At 34.7% G+C, this 19,354-nt stretch overlaps 1 protein-coding gene across 1 annotated transcript in view; it reads left to right on the plus strand.

The window, feature by feature from the left end:
• The window catches only part of LOC129216813 (probable E3 ubiquitin-protein ligase RNF144A-A), a 33,803-nt gene extending 14,752 nt beyond the window's left edge, over positions 1-19,051 (plus strand). The window contains exons 3-8 of the mRNA XM_054851029.1: positions 8,929-8,989; positions 11,171-11,283; positions 13,989-14,080; positions 15,167-15,308; positions 16,955-17,044; positions 18,841-19,051. Of these exons, the coding sequence (XP_054707004.1) occupies positions 8,929-8,989; positions 11,171-11,283; positions 13,989-14,080; positions 15,167-15,308; positions 16,955-17,044; positions 18,841-18,972 (630 nt within the window). The 3' untranslated portion in view covers positions 18,973-19,051. The remainder of the gene's footprint in view (positions 1-8,928; positions 8,990-11,170; positions 11,284-13,988; positions 14,081-15,166; positions 15,309-16,954; positions 17,045-18,840) is intronic.
• Positions 19,052-19,354: the final 303 nt, after the last annotated feature.

The raw sequence follows: 19,354 nt of genomic DNA on the forward strand, positions 1-19,354 counted from the left end.
CGAATGTCCTTTCCTGATGGGAGAAAAGAAAAAAAAATAACATTAAATACAAATAGTACAGCTGTCACTGGGGTGCTGAAAATATGCCTAAATTCACTATTTTGGACTGAAAACCATTTGGACAAGTATATAAATGAAAATACAGGCTAAACGAGCTATTCATTCAGCTGCAACACTTATAATAATTGACGATTACTTTTAAATTAGAACCTAAAACAAAGGTAACCCGTTCTACTTGTTATGATTTGTTTTCTTTTTCTTCAGAATGTTTATTTTCAATTTGCGTGACTTCAAAAACTAGATATTTTGTGTTGTTACAGACGAAAGATTTTGAAGAACCTTCTGGATTCACAAGTTCAGATTGGTAAAATTGTAAAAATCCTTTAATCGTAAAAACTGACGAATTTTCGTAAAAATTACAAAAATCTGCAGGTAAGAGGGAATTACATATAGGTAGGTGCGGGTAATAAGGCCTACCTAAGGGAGATTTGGAATAAAATGGGAAGAAAAGGATCCGAATCAGCAAATTGCAAATTTAATTAAAGTACCATTCAATTACTACACGAAAATAACAAAAAACGGCCTTTCTTGCCGAAAACAAACATAAAATTAATTATTTTAAAAAACCTTGCAATTAGGCCTTATTATACTACGGTAGGGTAATAAGGCCTAATATTTTAACACTCGTAAATAATCAAAATAAGCTATTAACATTGGTAATTGAAATCATTTGTAATATCCTTAAGCATTACTCATGCTGAAAATCTTCAAAATAACAAAAAAAAAAATTGAAAAAATTAATTTAAATTTTTGGCATCTTGAATTCAAATTATGCTTTTCGCAATCACGAGCGTGTGTGTTTGTGTAGGCGCATGTGTGTGGGTGCGTAAGTGTATGTATGCATGTGTGTGAGTGAGTGTTGTGTACGTGCGTGTGCGTGTAGGAGTTCGTGTGTGTGTGTGTGTAGGCGTTCGTGTGTGTGTGTAGGCGTTTGTGTGTGTGTGTGTGTAGGCGTTCGTGTGTGTGTGTAGGCGTTCGTGTGTGTGGGACATGGACGCCACCGCCCAGCAAAGGTGGATTTCGGGGGACGAAATCCACCGCTGCTCAGGACCAGCCGCGCCGCCGCCGGTGGACGGTGGTGCTGCAGCCCTGGTCCAAGCTGAAAAAGGAACCACAACGCCAAAGACAGTCAAATGAAAGCAATAAGCAATCGTGATTGCTCAATAAAAAATAACAGCCGTCAGGGCACTCAAAAATATCTTCGTCATCGGCTGTCAAACCGACGCATTGTTCATGATACCACCTGTTGCATTTTGAACAGGGCCTCATGTCGATCATTTTATCCTCCTCACAAGCGTGACAGTACCAATTAGCATCTTTTTTTTTTTTTTGGTATTTTTTTTTATCGTCTTTCTTTGAAGGTTGACGTCATTTTTTGCTTTTTTCTCTTTTCTATATTCTTCAAACAGTTTCTTTGGTGACTTTTAATTCCTCGATAATTAATAGATTATCTTCTTTAAATTGATGTTTTTTCAGTATTTTTTACTGGAGTACGCATAAGCTCCTGAAATGCTTTTTTTTTTAGTTGGGCTAGTGGTACATTGTCTTCTTCATCGTCCGAACTAGAACCGTAAACCATGCCGTACGTCGTTCCAGGAAGTTTGTTTTTGGTACTATTAATTATTTCATCTTGTGCTGTCGATGTGGAAGGCCTTGGGGTTATTGGCGTGAGGGAGGTGCGAGGTTGCGAATTTTTTTCTTGAAATTTGTCAGCTTCGGGAGCTGGAATTTCTGTTAATACAGACGGAGCAAAAGCTGTTTCTGAAATAGCCTGTGGATTCAATGGATACAAACCAGTGGCTTTAAAGCCGCTTGTAATGTTACTATGTGTCATGCATTTAGACCAGACATTTGAAAGAATAACATTAAACGGTGCCTTGGTGAGCTTTTTGTTTGGGATTTGTTCTATAAATCATAAAACTTCTGCATCCCAGTGGTGTTCAAATGATCGATAGACGGCTTTATCAAGGGGTTGGAGTGTATGAGTGGTGTTCGAAGGTAAACCGTATAATGATATATCGAGAGAATCGGCGACTTCAACGATTGTTAAGTCTAGGTGGCAAGCCGCTCCATGAAATATTAAAAGGGACTTTCCTGCACTTTTAAATCTAGATAGGTGCTTTAGAAATTCTGTAAAAAGTTCATTAGTCATATAACCCTTTGTAGATTTTTCTACCAAAGAACCCGGTGGCAAATTGTCATATAATTCTGTCTTCAACCGTTTGCCTTTAAATATTATCATTGGTGGTATAGCAGTACCAAATGCATTTACACATCCAGCTATTGTGACACTTTCGGCGTGTTCCGAAGACTTTTTTGTTAAGCTTTTGAGTTCTGGCCGGGTTCATAAATTGAGCTTTTCGTCTAGATATTTCCGGGTGTCTTTTCATAAATGCTTTAAACCAATCTTTACCAGCAACTTTAGCAAGTTTATTAAAATTATGCTTTATGTTATTAAGCTCCCAAATTTATAAACCAAGCGTCGGAGAATATGTGGTGTCACAGGCAACCCTACTTCAGCAAACCTCAAAATTCTGATGACAAGATCAGCTTCCTGGTCATCACTGAGAATAGATTTTCTACCAAGTGTTTTTTTCAAACTTCCGGTCTGGAGATGGTTTCTAATGGTTCTCCTGGGAACATTATACCTCACAGCTGCTTTATATGAGCTCAGCATACCTCCTCTTACTGCTTGGACAGCCGACACTAAGTCATTATCAGACCACAGTGCTCGTTTGGGGGGCATCGTGATGTAGGCACTAAAATAAGATTGAACCAAGTCGTAAACAGCCGCAATTACTAATAAACACTCATACCATGTTGAGAAAGGTTCAAAATAAGATGCACAGCTGAAAAACTACGTTACAAAAAAAGGAGTATAATAAGGACTACGGTCAACTTTCGTAGGCCTTATTAGCCGCTGACGTCGAATTTAAAAAAATACAAAAAAGTACAATAATTCGATCATATTATTTCCCTCAGACATGAAATATCGATAGAAGCATTCACGACAGATAACTGTAGCGCAAAACTATGCATAAAAGTATGATATTACAAAAATTACTTACATTTCAATCTGATGATTTTTTATTATTCGTGTCTTACAAGCGTTCCGTGAAAATGAATCTGGGCTCGCTGGTCAAAACAACTGAGCATGGCGTTGCGACCAGTTTGAGGTGCCATCTGGGAGTGTAAACTATCTACGATAGCGTTTTTGAGCGGCCACAACCATTTTAAATTATATTTTCGCTGTTTAGGCCTTATTACCCGACAGGCCTTAATACCCGCACCTACCTTAGTGCCGGATTTGCCTATAAGATAAACAAGCTACAGCTTCGGACCACTGCTTTGAAGTGGGTCAGTATTTCGCAAAAAATTGCATGATTTGTTCCTTAAAAAATGGAAAGTGCTTGAAAAAACTAATCTCAACTTCAAGTGCTTGAAAACCGTGAATTTTTGGGAAACGTGTGGCTACAAACCTTAAATTTTAAAATTTCTAACAAATGGTAGGGGAAGGAGTGCCGAAATATGTCAAATTCAGCACCTTGCTACATCCTGCATCAAAAGTGTAAAAATCATGGTTCTTACGTTTTTAACATATTACTTGAAATAACTTTTTGTGACTCACATGTTTTATATCTTGCTATTTATTAAATCAATTTATGGAATTTATGGTATTTTGGAAATTCTTTTGTATTGATTGCTTTTATCTTGCTTCTACTGCATATTGTTCATCTGTTTAGCCCAGAAAAAAATGATACACTACCTCTATTCCTTTTTGTTTTCTGCACTGCTTATAATTAAAAAAAAAAAAAGGTTATTGTAATGAAAAAATTCTATAGTTAATTTTTTTCTTTTAAACTTAACTGTTTTTTTTTTTTTTGTTTTACAAAGTTTGAATAATACTGTGCAACTGTATAATCTAGTACTCAATTTCAGAGACTGGAAAGTGCAAATGAGGTGCCTTAAACCATTAAATATTCTAAAATCCTTGAAAAGAATTGGCGCAGCATAGCCTACTAGGGCTCTTTTGCTAAAACACCAAATGTAACCAACCAAATCTTGAAAATAATTAGACAAGTCTTTGAGACTCCTAAGCAAAGTGTGCTTCTATTTTATTTTTTATCAAGTGTATAAATTATGAATTGTTCTAATAAGTAGTATGTTACTCTCATGTTACATATTTTCTAAATCTGTACAGCATTTCTTTTAAAGTATTAACTTTCATCACAAAGTACATTTAAATCATAAAACTTTTTTAGAAAAGTTATTTGTCTATTTTTTTTCTGAGATTTTTGTCTATCCAATTAACCCTTATAATGCTTCAAAATGCAGAACTTCATATCCATTTTGCAAAATTTCTTCCCAGGGGAGGAACCCCCGGACCCCTAAAATTGGAGTTATTCTATATCCTACTTAAAAGGGAGTCTTGCGTCACTCTCTTGATACCAGTCACCTCTCTTAAGGTCAATTCAAAAATGACAGCATGAAAACACACTTTAATGAAAACAACACACACAAAAAAAAGTAAAGCATAGCCTTATGCATCACAGGAAAACAGACCAAAACATGGGGGGGGGGGCGGAACAATTTAAAATGTTGCTGGAAAAAAATCCTGCCCCCCCAGGAACTCAGTGTTAAATCCGCCTATGCGTACGAGTCGCCTATGTGCGCAATTTATAGTTTTAACGGAAAAGCAAAATGCACCAAAATTTACCAGTTCTAAAAAAGCAATTTTAGACAGTCTTTGTTATGTCAGAAGTACAAAGAACGGAGTTGTAGGGAACAGGGAGCTCTTAGAAATTTTTCGAAACTGAAGTTTAAGAAGGTAGTTTTGGTATGGACGTGAGGTTGGGGGGGGGGGGGACATTAGAGATCAGATAAACTGCGAACGGCTCCCGGAAGTTGTCGTCTGAAACCGCAAATTTCAGCAATTTTTTTTTGTTAAAACTAAGGGAAAGGGGGGAAGAGCCGGAGGTTCCCTTCCTACTATTTTTTGCTATGCCCTAAATTTTTTATGCCCTAATTTTTTCCGAAATTTTAATCCCAGTTAGGTGATGTTTGATGAAGATAGAGAATAAAGGGAGTTTGGTGATTCCCTACGAAAAACTTTCAAAATCAAAGGCTTTAATGCGCAATTTGTACTATCATCGTTCATCGATAACGTTAGGGGATTCGGTACTCTTCGAAAAATTTTCGATATTGAAGTCGAAAAACGCAATTTTAGACCCTGTTTGGGAACAACAGAGAAAAAGCGAAAGGATTCCTTCAGGAATTTTTTTTGAAACTGAAATCAATTTTATGCTACCCATGGGAAGGAAGGGTTCGAGGGCAGTATTTTCTAAAAGGGAAATTTTAGGCTGCCCTGATGCGAAGGAAATGGGTCATTAGTTAGGAAAAGGGATTCAGAGACCTTCCCCCCGAAATCTTTCGAAATTTAAATTTTCAAAATACTATTTTAGGCTACCTTTGGAGACATTAAAGGAGAAGGAGGGGAAGAGGGTTGTGTAACTTAAGAATCTTCCTTCCTTGAAAATGTTTTAAAATTGAAAACTTAATGATGTAATTTTTGTCAGTTTTTTGTGATAAAGTTGAGGTAAGGGAGGGCGTTCAAATAGGCGCTCGAGTAGCCTTCTCCTGATTTTTTTTTTTTTTTTTTGATTGAATTCTTAAAAACGTACATTCGGTCACGTTAGAAGAAATATCTGGATTTGGTAGCTGCCCCAAGAAATTTTTTGGCATTGAAGATTGAAAAACCTAATTCCAGGCTGTATGTATAAGCGTTAGGAGAAGAATGGAAGCTGTAGGCAATTTGTGTTCTTTAGAATTGTTATGGCCACTCAGGAATCTCGAATATGTTGTCTGGAGGAGTCTACCCTTGAGTCTAAAGGACTCACCAGGACAATTTGCAAAATACCAGGCGTGTCTGGGAGGTGTTTTAAATTGGCGATTGAGCTCCATTTTTGAAATTGTGGAGATCTCACTGAAAGTAAGATCTCCACAAGGGCTCACACCCTCCGCAGCAGCAGATCTAGCCAAAAAGTCAGCCCTTTCGTTACCCTCAACTCCAACGTGGGAAGGGATCCATTGAAAGTGAATTGTATGTCTTGATGAGAGAGTATGTAGTAGGCTCAGAATGTCCAGGCTGGTCTTGTCGCCCACATTAAGAGCTAATATTTATAAGCTCTTAGATTCTCTGGGAATATCAAGACTTTTCCGGAGTGTCACTGGTGCTCTGCCGGAGAGGTTTCACCTGAGCACATTCTATCTTGTTTGGGTTTTTCGAAGGATGAGGTCCTTAGTGACCCATTGCTGTTCTTGGATTTTTTGCAGATATTTGGATTCATGGGGGTTGTTTAGCATTGCTAAACATGCCCGAGATAAGTCAAAAAAAAAAAAAAGAATTGTTATGGAGATGTTTTACGCATATCAAGCATGCATTATTTGAGGTTTATTATTTATTCAATTATTTATTTATTTTTCGGAATTGCACCAATGTCAGTGTTAATTGTATATTAGAGAAATTGTCATTGCTGTTGAGTTTTAGCATTTTTATCAACACAAGCAAAGTAAAAAAAAAAAATAATAATAATAATAATAAATTTATAAATGAAATAGTAGATAGCTTTGGAAATTCCTAAAATTTCGGGGTCTCAAGGCAATTTCCGCATTGCCCATGAAGAGGAAGATCCTGGGATAGGGACCCTTGGCTATTATGTTATTGCTCATTGTATTAATTGCCGATAATCATAAAAAAATTGTACATTGGTTCTCCACTCTTAGTTCCTTTCTTTTGACCAGAAGTTATAGGGTACAGCGGGTGCGGCCTTGGATGTGAATTTTAAAATGTACAACTGACTATATATTTTCATTTTTTCTTCTAGAAATTTATTTGAAACCAGTAGTTTTGGAAATATATTTTGCTAACTTTAATAGAGATGCTAAAAGCTACAGGAAATTCCCCTACTCCCTTAATCGCACTGAAAGTAGCTCCATACTTCCAGATTAAATACCAATAATTAATATCAGTTAAGTTCATTTGAACTTTTTATTTAATTTTTTTCTCATTTATTTTCGTGAGGAATGAAAAAAAAAGGTTTTGTTAGTACGGGGCCCCTGCTGGCGCGGGGCCCAATTGGGTCCTTTTGCTCTAATCGGCTTAAGGCCGGCTCTGCCCCCCCCCATCCCCAAGAGCAAGGGTACACTTCCCCCAAATACTACAAACTCCCCCTCCAAATCCCCTTTCCTCCTTAAAAAAAAGTACCCTTTGAAACAATCCCCCTAAAAATTTCAATGGTGCAGTTTGCACCATGCTCCTTATCCCTCCCCAGGTGGGCACCCCTGTAATAATGTTCCCACAGATGATGTTTCCCCCCTCGTTTAAGTTACTGTTTCTTTAGTTTTTCGGCCAGCAGTGTAGACTGTTTGCGCTATGCTATCCAAAAGGCAATTTGAAACATAACTGAAATAGCCAACCGAATGCTAACTTTGATTTTTACTTGCTAAATGACTGTCAACACAAACTGTCCTATTGCAAAATGAATTTAAAGGCTATGCTAATGAAATGTTTTTTAAGCCTCGAGAGTAAATGAATTTAATTTATAATTTTAAATCATTTATTTGCTTATTTATGCATATTCTCCATGGACTTCATTTTGTACATAATCCCCAAGTATGAATTAAGTCAAGGTAATTTGAATTATTAGTATTTTTTTGTGTGCATATTCCTCCACCTACACTCTGCAACTACATTATAGGGCACTATTTAAACTAGATCTTGTTAGGCTTTGATAAGTTCTGCAAAGTTAACTCTCCCTTTGAGATAAAAATATTTTGTTTCAACATTTGTTGTATTAACAAAATACAGTAGTCTTCTTTTAAGTCAGCATTACATTCCACGAAAGTCCCTCGTAAATCAAAATCATGTAATAATAGTTGTTAGGTTCCATGGACAATATAGTACTTCATTCTAATGATGCACGAGTATTTAATAAGTTTAATGTGTAAGTATTTCGATACATATGCCCAATGTGCCTAAAGAAAGCATGAATAAACTTGTTGTTGATGCAAAAAGTTGGTTATGATAGTCTTTTGGCAGTCATTAACTATTTTTCTCTGTAGTTCTTTGTACGGCTTTAACACATTCATGATCACACACCCGGATCTTCCTTCACTAACAAATCAGAAAGATCTTTTGTCTTTGCCCTTTGCCAAATGGGCTCAAAATTTTCAACGTGAACGTTTTTGGTTGTGTGTCATCAATTTCGTTATCCTTGTTGATTCAGTCCTCCTTTGTCAGTTCTAAGAGCTTTTCTTTCAGTGAGCTCTGAAGTGTGTGAGTTTAATAACTTTGCATCTGGAAAAATATCCGGAATCAATCGAAACAAATGTTTCCAGTGACTCAAGCTCGCTTATTAGTTTGCCGAAATGCGGTTTACTGCATGTTATCTGCAATCTCAAGAGTTTGGATTTTGAAGAGGGGAAAATTTTATTTGTTCAATGCTGCATCCACGCAAAATCGAAACTTATCGGCGTAAAACAAAATGAAGATGCTAAATCTTTAAACTGTTTATAATCAAATCTTCAAAATAAGCCTGCCTAAATGAGGGTCTACCAAATATGCAATAATAAACAATCCTCCTAATATAATTAATCCCTAACACTCTTGCATTCGTGTTGAAAAATTTTTTTTCATTCTGAAGAGGTTATATTTTCTTATTTGTTTACTTTTTAAAAGAATTATTTAATTAGTGTATGCTGCTCATCTATAAAAATTAATTTCATTTATTTTTAAAAGTTTTTTTTTTCTTAAACGCATCAATTAAATAAAAATTGTGGTATATTTACAAGTTTTGTCTTTCCCCACAGATTCGTGAAATAGCCGGAGAGGATGCATACTACATGTTTGAGAGGTACAAACTAAATTTAGGTGAGTGATTAATTTACTGGAAACTCATTCTTGCTCTTTTCTTTTTCTTAATGCTGTTCAGATGACAAATTTTAAAATAAATTTGATTTCTTGTATTATTTTTTAATAGACTTTTTGTATTGTATAAAGCTTAGCTAAATAACATGAACTTCTTTAAGCAATGTTTAGTAAGCAAAATTTTAAGAAGTACATAGTTGATGTTATTTTTTAATTTGCATTCTTTTTCTTTTTTTTTACTGAATGGTCAGTGTATTAGTCTCTCAATGAATTTTTATTAGCTTAAGGGATTTTGTATAAAATGCTAGGTTTAATACTTTAAAAACCCTATTTAAGAGTACAATGTCATAAAATTAGCATAATAAGTTTTTTATCCCCTCTCAAATTTGGACATAGCGCTGCAAATTTTGTGCATTAAAACAACGTTGTATGCTTTTCTACACAATGGTATTTATTTCTTGTAGCACAACTAATTTTTTTGGTAGAAAGAAAGCTCCTAAAATGGCTAAATGATGATTAAGGAGAGCCTTGAAAACCTGTATTATTTGAGCAGTTGAGAGCGACAGTGATGTGAGTCAATAAAAGAAGATATTGAATTATTGAACTGCTTAGTAGCCACTTTTGCACAAATCACTGCTTCTGTTCTGTTTTACCATTACTGTCTATCGGCAAATGAATGAACCTAAAGTTACACGCTTTTCCATGAAGCAGAAAGATGTTGAACGGAATTTTTCAAGGTGTAAGCACAAATTATAAAAAAAAATTTACTCACACCATTTTGCTCTTTACAGCTCTAAAATCTGCAAATGAATGCTTGCTTAGGTTCAGCCTTGAAATTAAAGTGTAACTTTAATAATTATTAATTTTATAATTACTTCTAGCTGTCCCAGCAAATGTTGCTCTGCCATATAAATATTTTCTAGTGAATATTTTGGTTGTTAATTAAAAAATAACGAATGTATTGTAAGTATAAAGATGAGACCTTTGACAGAAAAAAAATGGAGCGCTGTAGACGATGATCACCGATTAAAAAAAAAAAAACACTCGTTACACACACAAATAGACAAATTTGGCATGCACTGCATTGTGATACAAAATAAATGCAGAATAAAATGTCAAAATGACGTGATACTCCAAAAAACATTGGAAAACTGTTAATGATTTTAAAAAAAAAATTGTTGCCATCTTCTGTTTGTCTACAAATAAAATGTTTAATTAATTTAACCAAGGGCTTTTACAATGATTTTCCACAATAGTTTTAACTATGGTTTCTACTATAATTCTCAACAATGGTTTCTACAATGAATTTCAACAATGCGTTTTACAATGGATTTCAACACTGATTTTCAAAAAAAAAAAAAGTTCTGGATAGGGACAACCCGATTACCTAGTGGTATGAAATATACTTTACGACTTATTCTCATACCTGCCAAATATACATAAAATTTCCATGGAAATCAGTTGAGCCATTTCAGAGGAGTTCAAACACTAACACAGTTACAGGAGATTTTTATATATTTAGATTACTCACTTTATTTTCAGTAATTATCAAAAAGTTGACCCATTTGCACACCTAAACCCCCAAGCTGATAAGACAGTGCGATATAAACAAGTATAAGGTGAAAAAATAGTTTTCAAATTGATGACTTGAAAGAGAAAGATAAATCAAGAGGCTACTATATTCGATCACTAAAGCAAAGTGACGATAAATTTCATAGTTATTTCTCACATTTATTAAAAACTCTTACTTTTGATATAAATGATTTCATTTTTGTTAAAAATGATTATTGATATGGAAAATGCTTATTAATTCAATATAATATATTATGTCATTTATTTCGAAGAGAGCTTCAACATCTTGTATTATCTGTAAAGTTTGTAAAGGTTACAAAAGTCCATTTTCCACAATTAGATGCTTGCTTAGATTCAGGCTTGAAATAAATTTATTAACACTCACATTTGTAGTTACTATTGTTTATTTTTGTTTTTGATAACGATAAAAAATCTTGTCCCAATTACCAACCAACCAACGACAGTGTAAGTATAATAAATGCTTTTAAACCATAAACTTTAAATGTTATGTACTGAAATTGAAACTTGAACAATTATTGAAATTTTCCCTTTCACCTCTGGTGTTTCTTCACTTTTAAGTCTTACAAAAACAAATGTGTTTTGATTTTTCAGATGTGGAACTGGATCCCAACCGCGTGTGGTGTCCTTCTGTGGGCTGTGAGACCATCTGCTCTTTCCGACCGTCCCCCGATCCCAACCTGGGAGTCTGTGTCTTCTGCATCTCGGTAAGTTGCCTTTTTTTTTTTTTTGCTACCTGTGGAAAATTGAAATGAAGTATATGCAGCGTTTTCAACTGCTTCAAAACATATGGAATAACTCTCCACATAGGAGATATTCTGTGACTCTTACAGTAAATTGATTATTCAAAATCTGCAACCCAGAGAAAGATTTTATATTTAAGTTATAAGTTTTTAAACACTTTAACTCAATTTCTTAAGTAACCGGTAGTGAGGTTATTAGTTCTTTACCATTCTCACCCTTATTCTAGTAAGGACTTCCTCTTAAATCAGACGTTAGATCCATTAGCATGAATTGTTTTGCTGATGATGTAAAAGTTATGGGGATTGTCGAAAATGAAGAACAAGTAAATCAGCTTCAAGAGGATTTTGATCATATTACGAAGTGGGCAGATAAATGGGGGATGGCAGTTAAGGTAGGGAAATGTCAAGTGCTACACTTAGGTCATGGAAATAAGCGTATGAGATATCGTTTACAGGGTTCAGTCATAAATCAGGCAGAAAATGTTATGGATCTGGGTGTCTTTATAAATCAGGACTTCAAGTTTAGTCAACAGTGCAGTATTGCTAGTAACAAAGCCAACAAAATGCTTGGGTTCATCAATAGATCTATTTCAAACAAATCTAAGAAAGTTCTTCTGCCTTTATATAGGAGTTTAGTAAGACCTCATTTGGAGTATGCTGTTCAGTTTTGGTCGCCTTATCTGAAGAAAGATATTTTTGTATTGGAAAGGGTTCAAAGAAGGGTAACTAAATTAGTAAGGGGACTCTCAGATTTAGATTATGATACCAGACTTAATAGGCTTAACATGTATAGCCTGGAGCAAAGGAGAGTCAGAGGGGACATGATTCAGTTATTTAAATTTATCAAAATGAAAGATGTAAATGGATTAAATTTTTGCGGGGAAAGCAGGACAAAGGGTCATTGTTTTAAGCTATTTAAATCTCAGGCTAACTTGGAAATCAGGAAAAACTACTACTTTAGCAGGGTCGAGGGCACTTGGAATAGCTTACCGGAAGTGACGGTAATGAGCAAGGGGGTGGATAGCTTTAAGAGGGCCATTGATCTTCATTGGGGACTAATTGATTGACTAGGACCAGCCTAGCTGGGCCCAGAGCCTGTTGCTGGTCGTCACATTTGTATTTGTATATTTGTATTTTCTCTCAGACCGCTGTCTTATGAACGAAAAATTAGCTTGGTAACTGTTTAGCTGTTTTTAAAATCACTAGAATCAAATCTTTTAACCATTTTGAAAATTATTATAAATACTTACATTAGTTACCAAGTTACTTTGACACATTTTGGGAGTTTGCTTAAAAATGTAAAAAAAAGAGCATGTATTTATTTATTTATTGTATTTAATTATTTATTTATCTTTATATACGCAGTTCAAAAGGGGCACAAGTTTTCACTTTTGCGCGGAGCGGTTGAAAGGCAAAACCAGCCTTGATAGCAGAAACATACATTGCATGAGAGGCATGAGTTCAATGTATTCTTCAAACATCCTCTGAACGATTGATTAGTTTACATAAGTAAACTTAACTTGTATAGTTTGTTTGTATGAGTAAATATAATAGATACGCATCTTTTTTAAATTTTAAATAAACCAAATGAGTGTTACTTTTGAAGGATGTATGTTTATTATAAATTCATTGGGACCTTTTTGCTGAAATTCTTACCTAATTTAGCATTTTAAAAAGTAGTGTATGAATGAACCACAGCTCATCTATTGTTGAAGAAAACCTAACCTGGCAGCATTGTGAAAACTACGTAGATCCATTATGATGCTGCCAGGTTAGGTTTGCCCCAACTATACTTAAGATTTAATTAGAAGTTGTAAGATCACTCTTCCTCTGCTAGTTTACCATTTTGTTTCAGATAGCTGTTCATTTTAATACATTAAAATAATTTTTATATTAAATAACATTGGAGCACACTTCTTTCTCTTAGGGTGAAATATAGTTTTTGGTGATCCCAGTTTTAACTGCATTTTCCTTATAATTTCATCTATACACAAATTAATAAGGGCTGGTAGTTAAAAATTTGTTGACCTAGTGAAAGTACTTGACTCGTGTGAAAGTACGTACTTGACTCAAAAGTACTTCGATCGTGACTCGCAAATTTTTTTGTACTTAGCAAAAACAATTTGGAAAGCAAAAATTTTTTTTCTAATTTATTTTTTAATTGGTATATTTTCAATGAAGTTTACCTGTCAAGTGTGGGACACACTTTTGGACATTAGCTTCCGAGTTCTTAATTCTAGCAATATATCCTTCAATTCTGTTGTTGAAAATTTATTACATATATACTTTGCTTTCCTGCTAATTACTTTCTTCTGGTAATTTTGAAAAGATACAAGTAGTGGGTCATTACACAGGAAATCAGATGTTTTGTCCCATGCGTGACAGCTCTATATTTTATGCCAAAAGCAATGTTTTAAAAATGTAACAAATAAAGATTTTTCGCCTAAGAAACCACACACACGCGTGTCATTTCTTAGGCCAAAAAATTTGGCTTATTACACATTTTAAACAAAATGTAGATATGTCACGTGTGGGACAAATGTCTGCTTTTTTGTGGAATGGCCCTTTTGCACACCTATAGTGCGACAGTTGGAAATCCTTGCACATAACCATTTTGTTGAAGCATTGGATGTCTTGCAAACAGGTGCATTTTAATATTTGTCTTGCAGTGTAGGACCAAGTTTTGCTCCCTCTGTAAGCTGGGCTATCATGGAGCGGCGAGTTGTGAAGATGCCAGGAAGAACTCGAATGAAGAAATCGAGTGAGTGATCTGGCATTTTTTTCCTCAAGGGGGGAAATATGCAAACCCTGCCCCATGATGTAGTACATTTTGAGCCGAATCTTTTGTAAACTTTAAACTTTCTCTGAATGTCATGAAATAACTTTTGTTATTCTTTATTTTAATTTTCTGAATGAAATTGATTGTGACCTTGATAGATAGTTGCAAATATTTTCAAGGAGTTTTCCATTTTGTTTGCAATTTAATTGAAAAACTGTCTTTTTTTTTTTTGTGTGTGACATTTTGACACATAAAACTATTAGACTTTTATACTGGTTTTAGGTATTCAAAAGCTTTTCAATCATTGAAATAGAAGGATTTTTAAAATTATTTTCATCAGTATAAAAAAAAAATAAATATTTTAGCTGTAAAGTCCATGTTTTAAATTTGCTAACGGAAATAATTTAAGAATAGGAGATCACACATGATTCTTTAGCCTAGTCAAACTGAAAGTTTTCATTGCAACCTATATTGAGTAGTATGTTCATATTTAGGCAGTGTATTTCACATATTGAGTGCACTCAGACAACAATTCAGTTATTGCTAGATATTGAATTGTGTGTTTTTTTTTTTTTTTATTATTATCAATCATTCTGAGCAGACTCAATATATAAATTACAGACTTTTTTTATTATCGAACACAAGACAATATCTGGCAATACCTGAATTTTTAGTTTCCAGTTTTAGCTGGGTGCAAGTGGTAATGTTTTTTTTTTGTCGATTCTGTACAATCTGTAGTACGTTGGTGAAGAAAAACTACTTTTAAAACTCAGCAAATCTCCATGTAATCAATGGCTTGCAGAGGGGCAGGGGAGGGGGCACCTGTTGGCCCAGGCCCAAGTCTGAAGGGGGCCCGAGATTTCTGAAATGAGGTGTGAAGTATATGAAGGGACATAGGGGGTAACCTGTAAAAGTCATTTGTGACGGGTCACAAAATTTCTGTGCACCCCCCTGCATGTAATTGATGAATTGGAGACTGTAATGTTAGAAGGAGTTTAAATGTTAAAATTGTCATCAAATTGCTTTTGCACAAAATGCGAAAAAAAGACATCTTATTTGAATCCACAGGTTTTCTGCGAGTGACGACGAGAGTCCAATCAAACGATGTCCCAATTGCCGGATCCCGATAGAAAAGGACGACGGTTGTGCCCAGATGATGTGCTACAGATGCAAGCACGTCTTCTGCTGGCACTGCCTCGCATCGTTAGATGTGAGTATTAGAGTGGTTGAAATTTTTTTTTCAAGCTTAAGTGCCAGGAATCCCCCTATTTTTTTTAGACTTACTAATAGTATTATGCTGTAAAAGTTTTAGCTTCTAAATTTTAAGAGGGTGCTCAATGACCCCTTAATTTTTAACATTAGCCGTAGTATCAAAAATGTTACAAGTTTAGAAATATTTTTTTAATTGAATGTATATGCATATTACTAATGTATATTTTATTATGTAACATTGTTTTTTCAGTTCAATGTATTTTTTTCACCCCCTCCCCCATTCGTATGAAGTTTGGGGGAGGGAGTTGAGCACCCTCTTTCAGTTGAAATAGGAAGCTAAAACGCTTCCAGTATATTACAATCCACAAGTCTAAAAATATTGAGAGGTGTCCCGTTACCTAGGAGAAACTTTTTTTTTAAACATGTATTTTTGAACAACCCTAGTGAGTATATGGAGCAAGGTTCTCTAATGCAGTTCACAGTTTTCGAAGTCATCAGAAATGAATTCCATACTTGAGTAATGGTTGGGACAAGCTTGGTACATTTCCATCATGAGTAGGGAATTTTATTAAAACTTCTGGCTATGTTGATGCCTGAGGGATAGCAGCAGGATTAAGGTAGTACATTAATGAGAGAAGAAAATCTTCTGCTGTTTATATGTATCCGTTTTTTTTTTTTTAAATAAATATTTAATTATTATTAATCTTTATTGATATGTATAAAATAGTTTTTGGAAGAAAAAATTGAAGTTACTCTCGTTCTTCACAGCATCCAATAAGGAAGAAAATTCTCAGAATGAAGGGATGCCTTTAGTGAAGGCTAAAATTTTTGAGTGGTAACTTTCATTTTGTTGATTGGTTGTTGTCACTATTATAAGTGCTGAGGCATTTAGGTTTAGTCTTTTTTTTTTTTTTTGAAACAAAACAAAAAGATAAAAAAATTATGTGAAAAAGAAAAGTGAATGTTTTGAATAATATGATGACATAGTGCACTTTGGTCAAGTTCAACTTTGAAACAAAACTTTGGGAGTTATGGGCAACATTATTTAGTTAGTCCAAAGGGCAAAACCCCATTCCTTGAAATGATGAAGGCGTTCTTTTTAAATCCAAAACACCTGTTTGCATTTTTCATCACAAATTCATGTCATATCCTGAATTATTTAATTCTGTAATTAGTAAAAGGGTAAGCATCGTAATTTAAAGCTGTGATCAAATCTTCATTTGAATTTTGAGAAAGTTAGCCTAATAAGTATTGATAATTGCAAAAATCTCTCTTTAATAGAAATTACATCTCATTTGATTATGCAGTGTAAGATAAACAACTGAATAACATCTGCCTTTCATGTATTCTGTTCCCATTTCCCACATCTTCAGCTTATTTATTTTCATCAAAGTAAATGTAATTAGATTAAATTTAAAACAATGGGTAGTTAATGACATTGATAACTGGTAAAATACTGTGTTGTAAGAAAAGTGCCCAGTTGTTAATGAAGTAAGTTTCTAAGTTTTGATTTTTGTTTTTAAAATAAAATCACTTTAAAATGTTTATTTGTAGACTAAATTAAAATGTAGAATAATTAATTTAAAAAATTTTAAATGTATATATTTATTCTGTTTTTTTGACCATGATTATGATTTGTTGCAGGACGATTTCCTGTTACGCCACTATGACAAGGGTCCGTGTCGAAACAAATTGGGCCATTCCAGAGCTTCCATGATATGGCACAGAACCCAGGTGTGTAGAGAAAAACTTCATATGAATGTACCTTTCAGTTCAGTAAAATTTGTGAAATGGGAGTTTGAGCTGTATACACTTGAAGTTGGTTCTCTGTGTAATGATGCGCTACTTAAGGACTTTCTCTTTTTAATGAATATTTTTCACAATGCTGGACCCTATACTGTAGTTTTAGAAAAATTCTTTTTAAAGACACATTCTACTTACAGACGTTTTTTTTTTTTTTTTTGTGGTCTTTTCAAAGTTGAAATAGAGAACCTACTGTATAATAACATACTTATTTACATAAATTGAACTGCATATAACTTACTTTTTGTGATCAGGGCAATAAGATGTCATACTAATGAGACAAATTCTTTTCAAATTATCTATGTGCAGTCAAACAAAAACTTTGTTCAATATCAGGAAAGCAGATAAACTGTTTCAACCAACAAGCTGGGGGAAAATTACAGTTCAGGAGTTGGTAATGAGATTCGAAAGTCACAATTGACAATAACATGGGTTCTGTAGGTATCTGCAAAGTTTACTACCATATACAGTCGACTCTCGACAACTCGAAGCCTTATAACTCGAATATTCCTTCATCTCAAAGTTTTTATTCGGTCTCAAAACAATCAAGTGTTTTCATGTTTTCAATGATATCGCTTATCTGCTTATAAGAGGGGGATTAGTGCTCCTTAATGCACAGTGTTGCAAGATTACACAAGAAGTAGCCGCTTGGACTGCTTTTTGCCGTGGTTGACATCCTAAAATTTTACTGCTGGATAACCTTTGAGAGAATTAAAATTTTAGTAAACATTGAAAAAAAAAATAGCTTTAATTTTCTAGTTGACTCAAATACTCTGATTTTAGAACAAAGAGATGCTTAAATGCAATACGAAGTGAAATCAAGAGGAACAAAATTGGGCCTACAACATACAAACTTAATGACGTTTTAGGATGTGATAAGAAATGTAAGCATTCAAAAATAGCTTTCTTTTTCAAAGTATTTTAATAAAAATAATTATCTGTAAAGATATTTTTGCGTAGTACAGATAATTAATTTTATCCAAACTATAAGTGTTATAATTATAAGTATATATCCATTATGCATTACTCCTGAAAAAGAAAATAAAAACTATTCTGAAGAAGGCTGGAAAAGGAACTCAAATTGATAAAAAACCTCAAATTGAAATCCGATAATTCAAATTGCCGATTACTCGGAAGGTTTTAGCCAGTGCCTTTGGACTTTGAGTTATAGAGAGTTGAAAGTACCTGATTTAATTCACCCTTTTTCTTAGCTTAATCATATTTGAAAGTTTTGGTTTTTCTCTTATTATAATTCAATTGCAATTTTCCTATACTGCATATAAAAACTGCACAAAAACTGTGTGTTCATTTATGGCCCCATTAGATGGCGCTTAACGGGCCTTGACAATTTATGACTTTTCTGTGTTAAATCGATGCAGCTCATGCATCCACAAATTAAAGGCAACGTAAAGGAAACAGGGGTTCCCAGTAGCGCCCTGTTTGTTGCCATGAGTTCTTGCATCTACCAATCAAAAGGCAGCGTAATGGAAACAGGAGTTCTTTGTTGCGTCCTCTTTGTTGCCATGAGTTTCAGCGATTGTCACGACATATAAGAAGTAAGTGGGGACATGGTTCATTCCAAAGGGGGGGAAGGTTAAAATGCGGAAGGGCAAAAGATGGGTTAATCGGCTTTTGCAAAGTGAAGAAGGGTCAGTAGGTCTGAACATGTTATGTTTTTGGATTTAATAATGTTTATTAGCACACTGAATTACAATCTCCTTTTGCAGGTGGTGGGCATCTTTGCCGGCTTCAGCTTCCTCCTCCTGATGGCCTCTCCCTTTCTGCTGCTGGCGGCACCCTGCTTCTTCTGCTGCCGATGCAAGAACAGGTTCTTCTACGAGGAGGCCACGCCCCTCTGAGGCTCGCTTCTAGTCGGTTCCATTTCCTGTCCTTTTTCTGTGATATCGCGATACGTGGGCCGTCTCTCGAAACGACGCGCATCGCTCGCCGATCCGAAGATCCATTCGATCGAAGTTTTAAATCAACGACAAAAGTTATTTTTCGAGCAGAAATGTTTGGCTGTTGTACTTCATGCGAGGTGAATATAGAGTTTGGTTACCTCAAGAAGCAAAGTGATGAAGGGCTACGAACGAAAGCAGGGTTGCTAGACAAACTGGGGGAGAAAAATTCTGCTCTGTAAGGCTTATTTTGGCAAAAGATTATGCTGTAGTGATGGTTTTTTTTTTTTGCAAAAAATTTTACATGTAGAAAAAGCAAGTTATTGCCGTAAAAAAAGTTCCA

Source organism: Uloborus diversus, chromosome 2, assembly GCF_026930045.1.
Source record: "Uloborus diversus isolate 005 chromosome 2, Udiv.v.3.1, whole genome shotgun sequence".
Lineage (NCBI taxonomy): Eukaryota > Metazoa > Arthropoda > Arachnida > Araneae > Uloboridae > Uloborus > Uloborus diversus.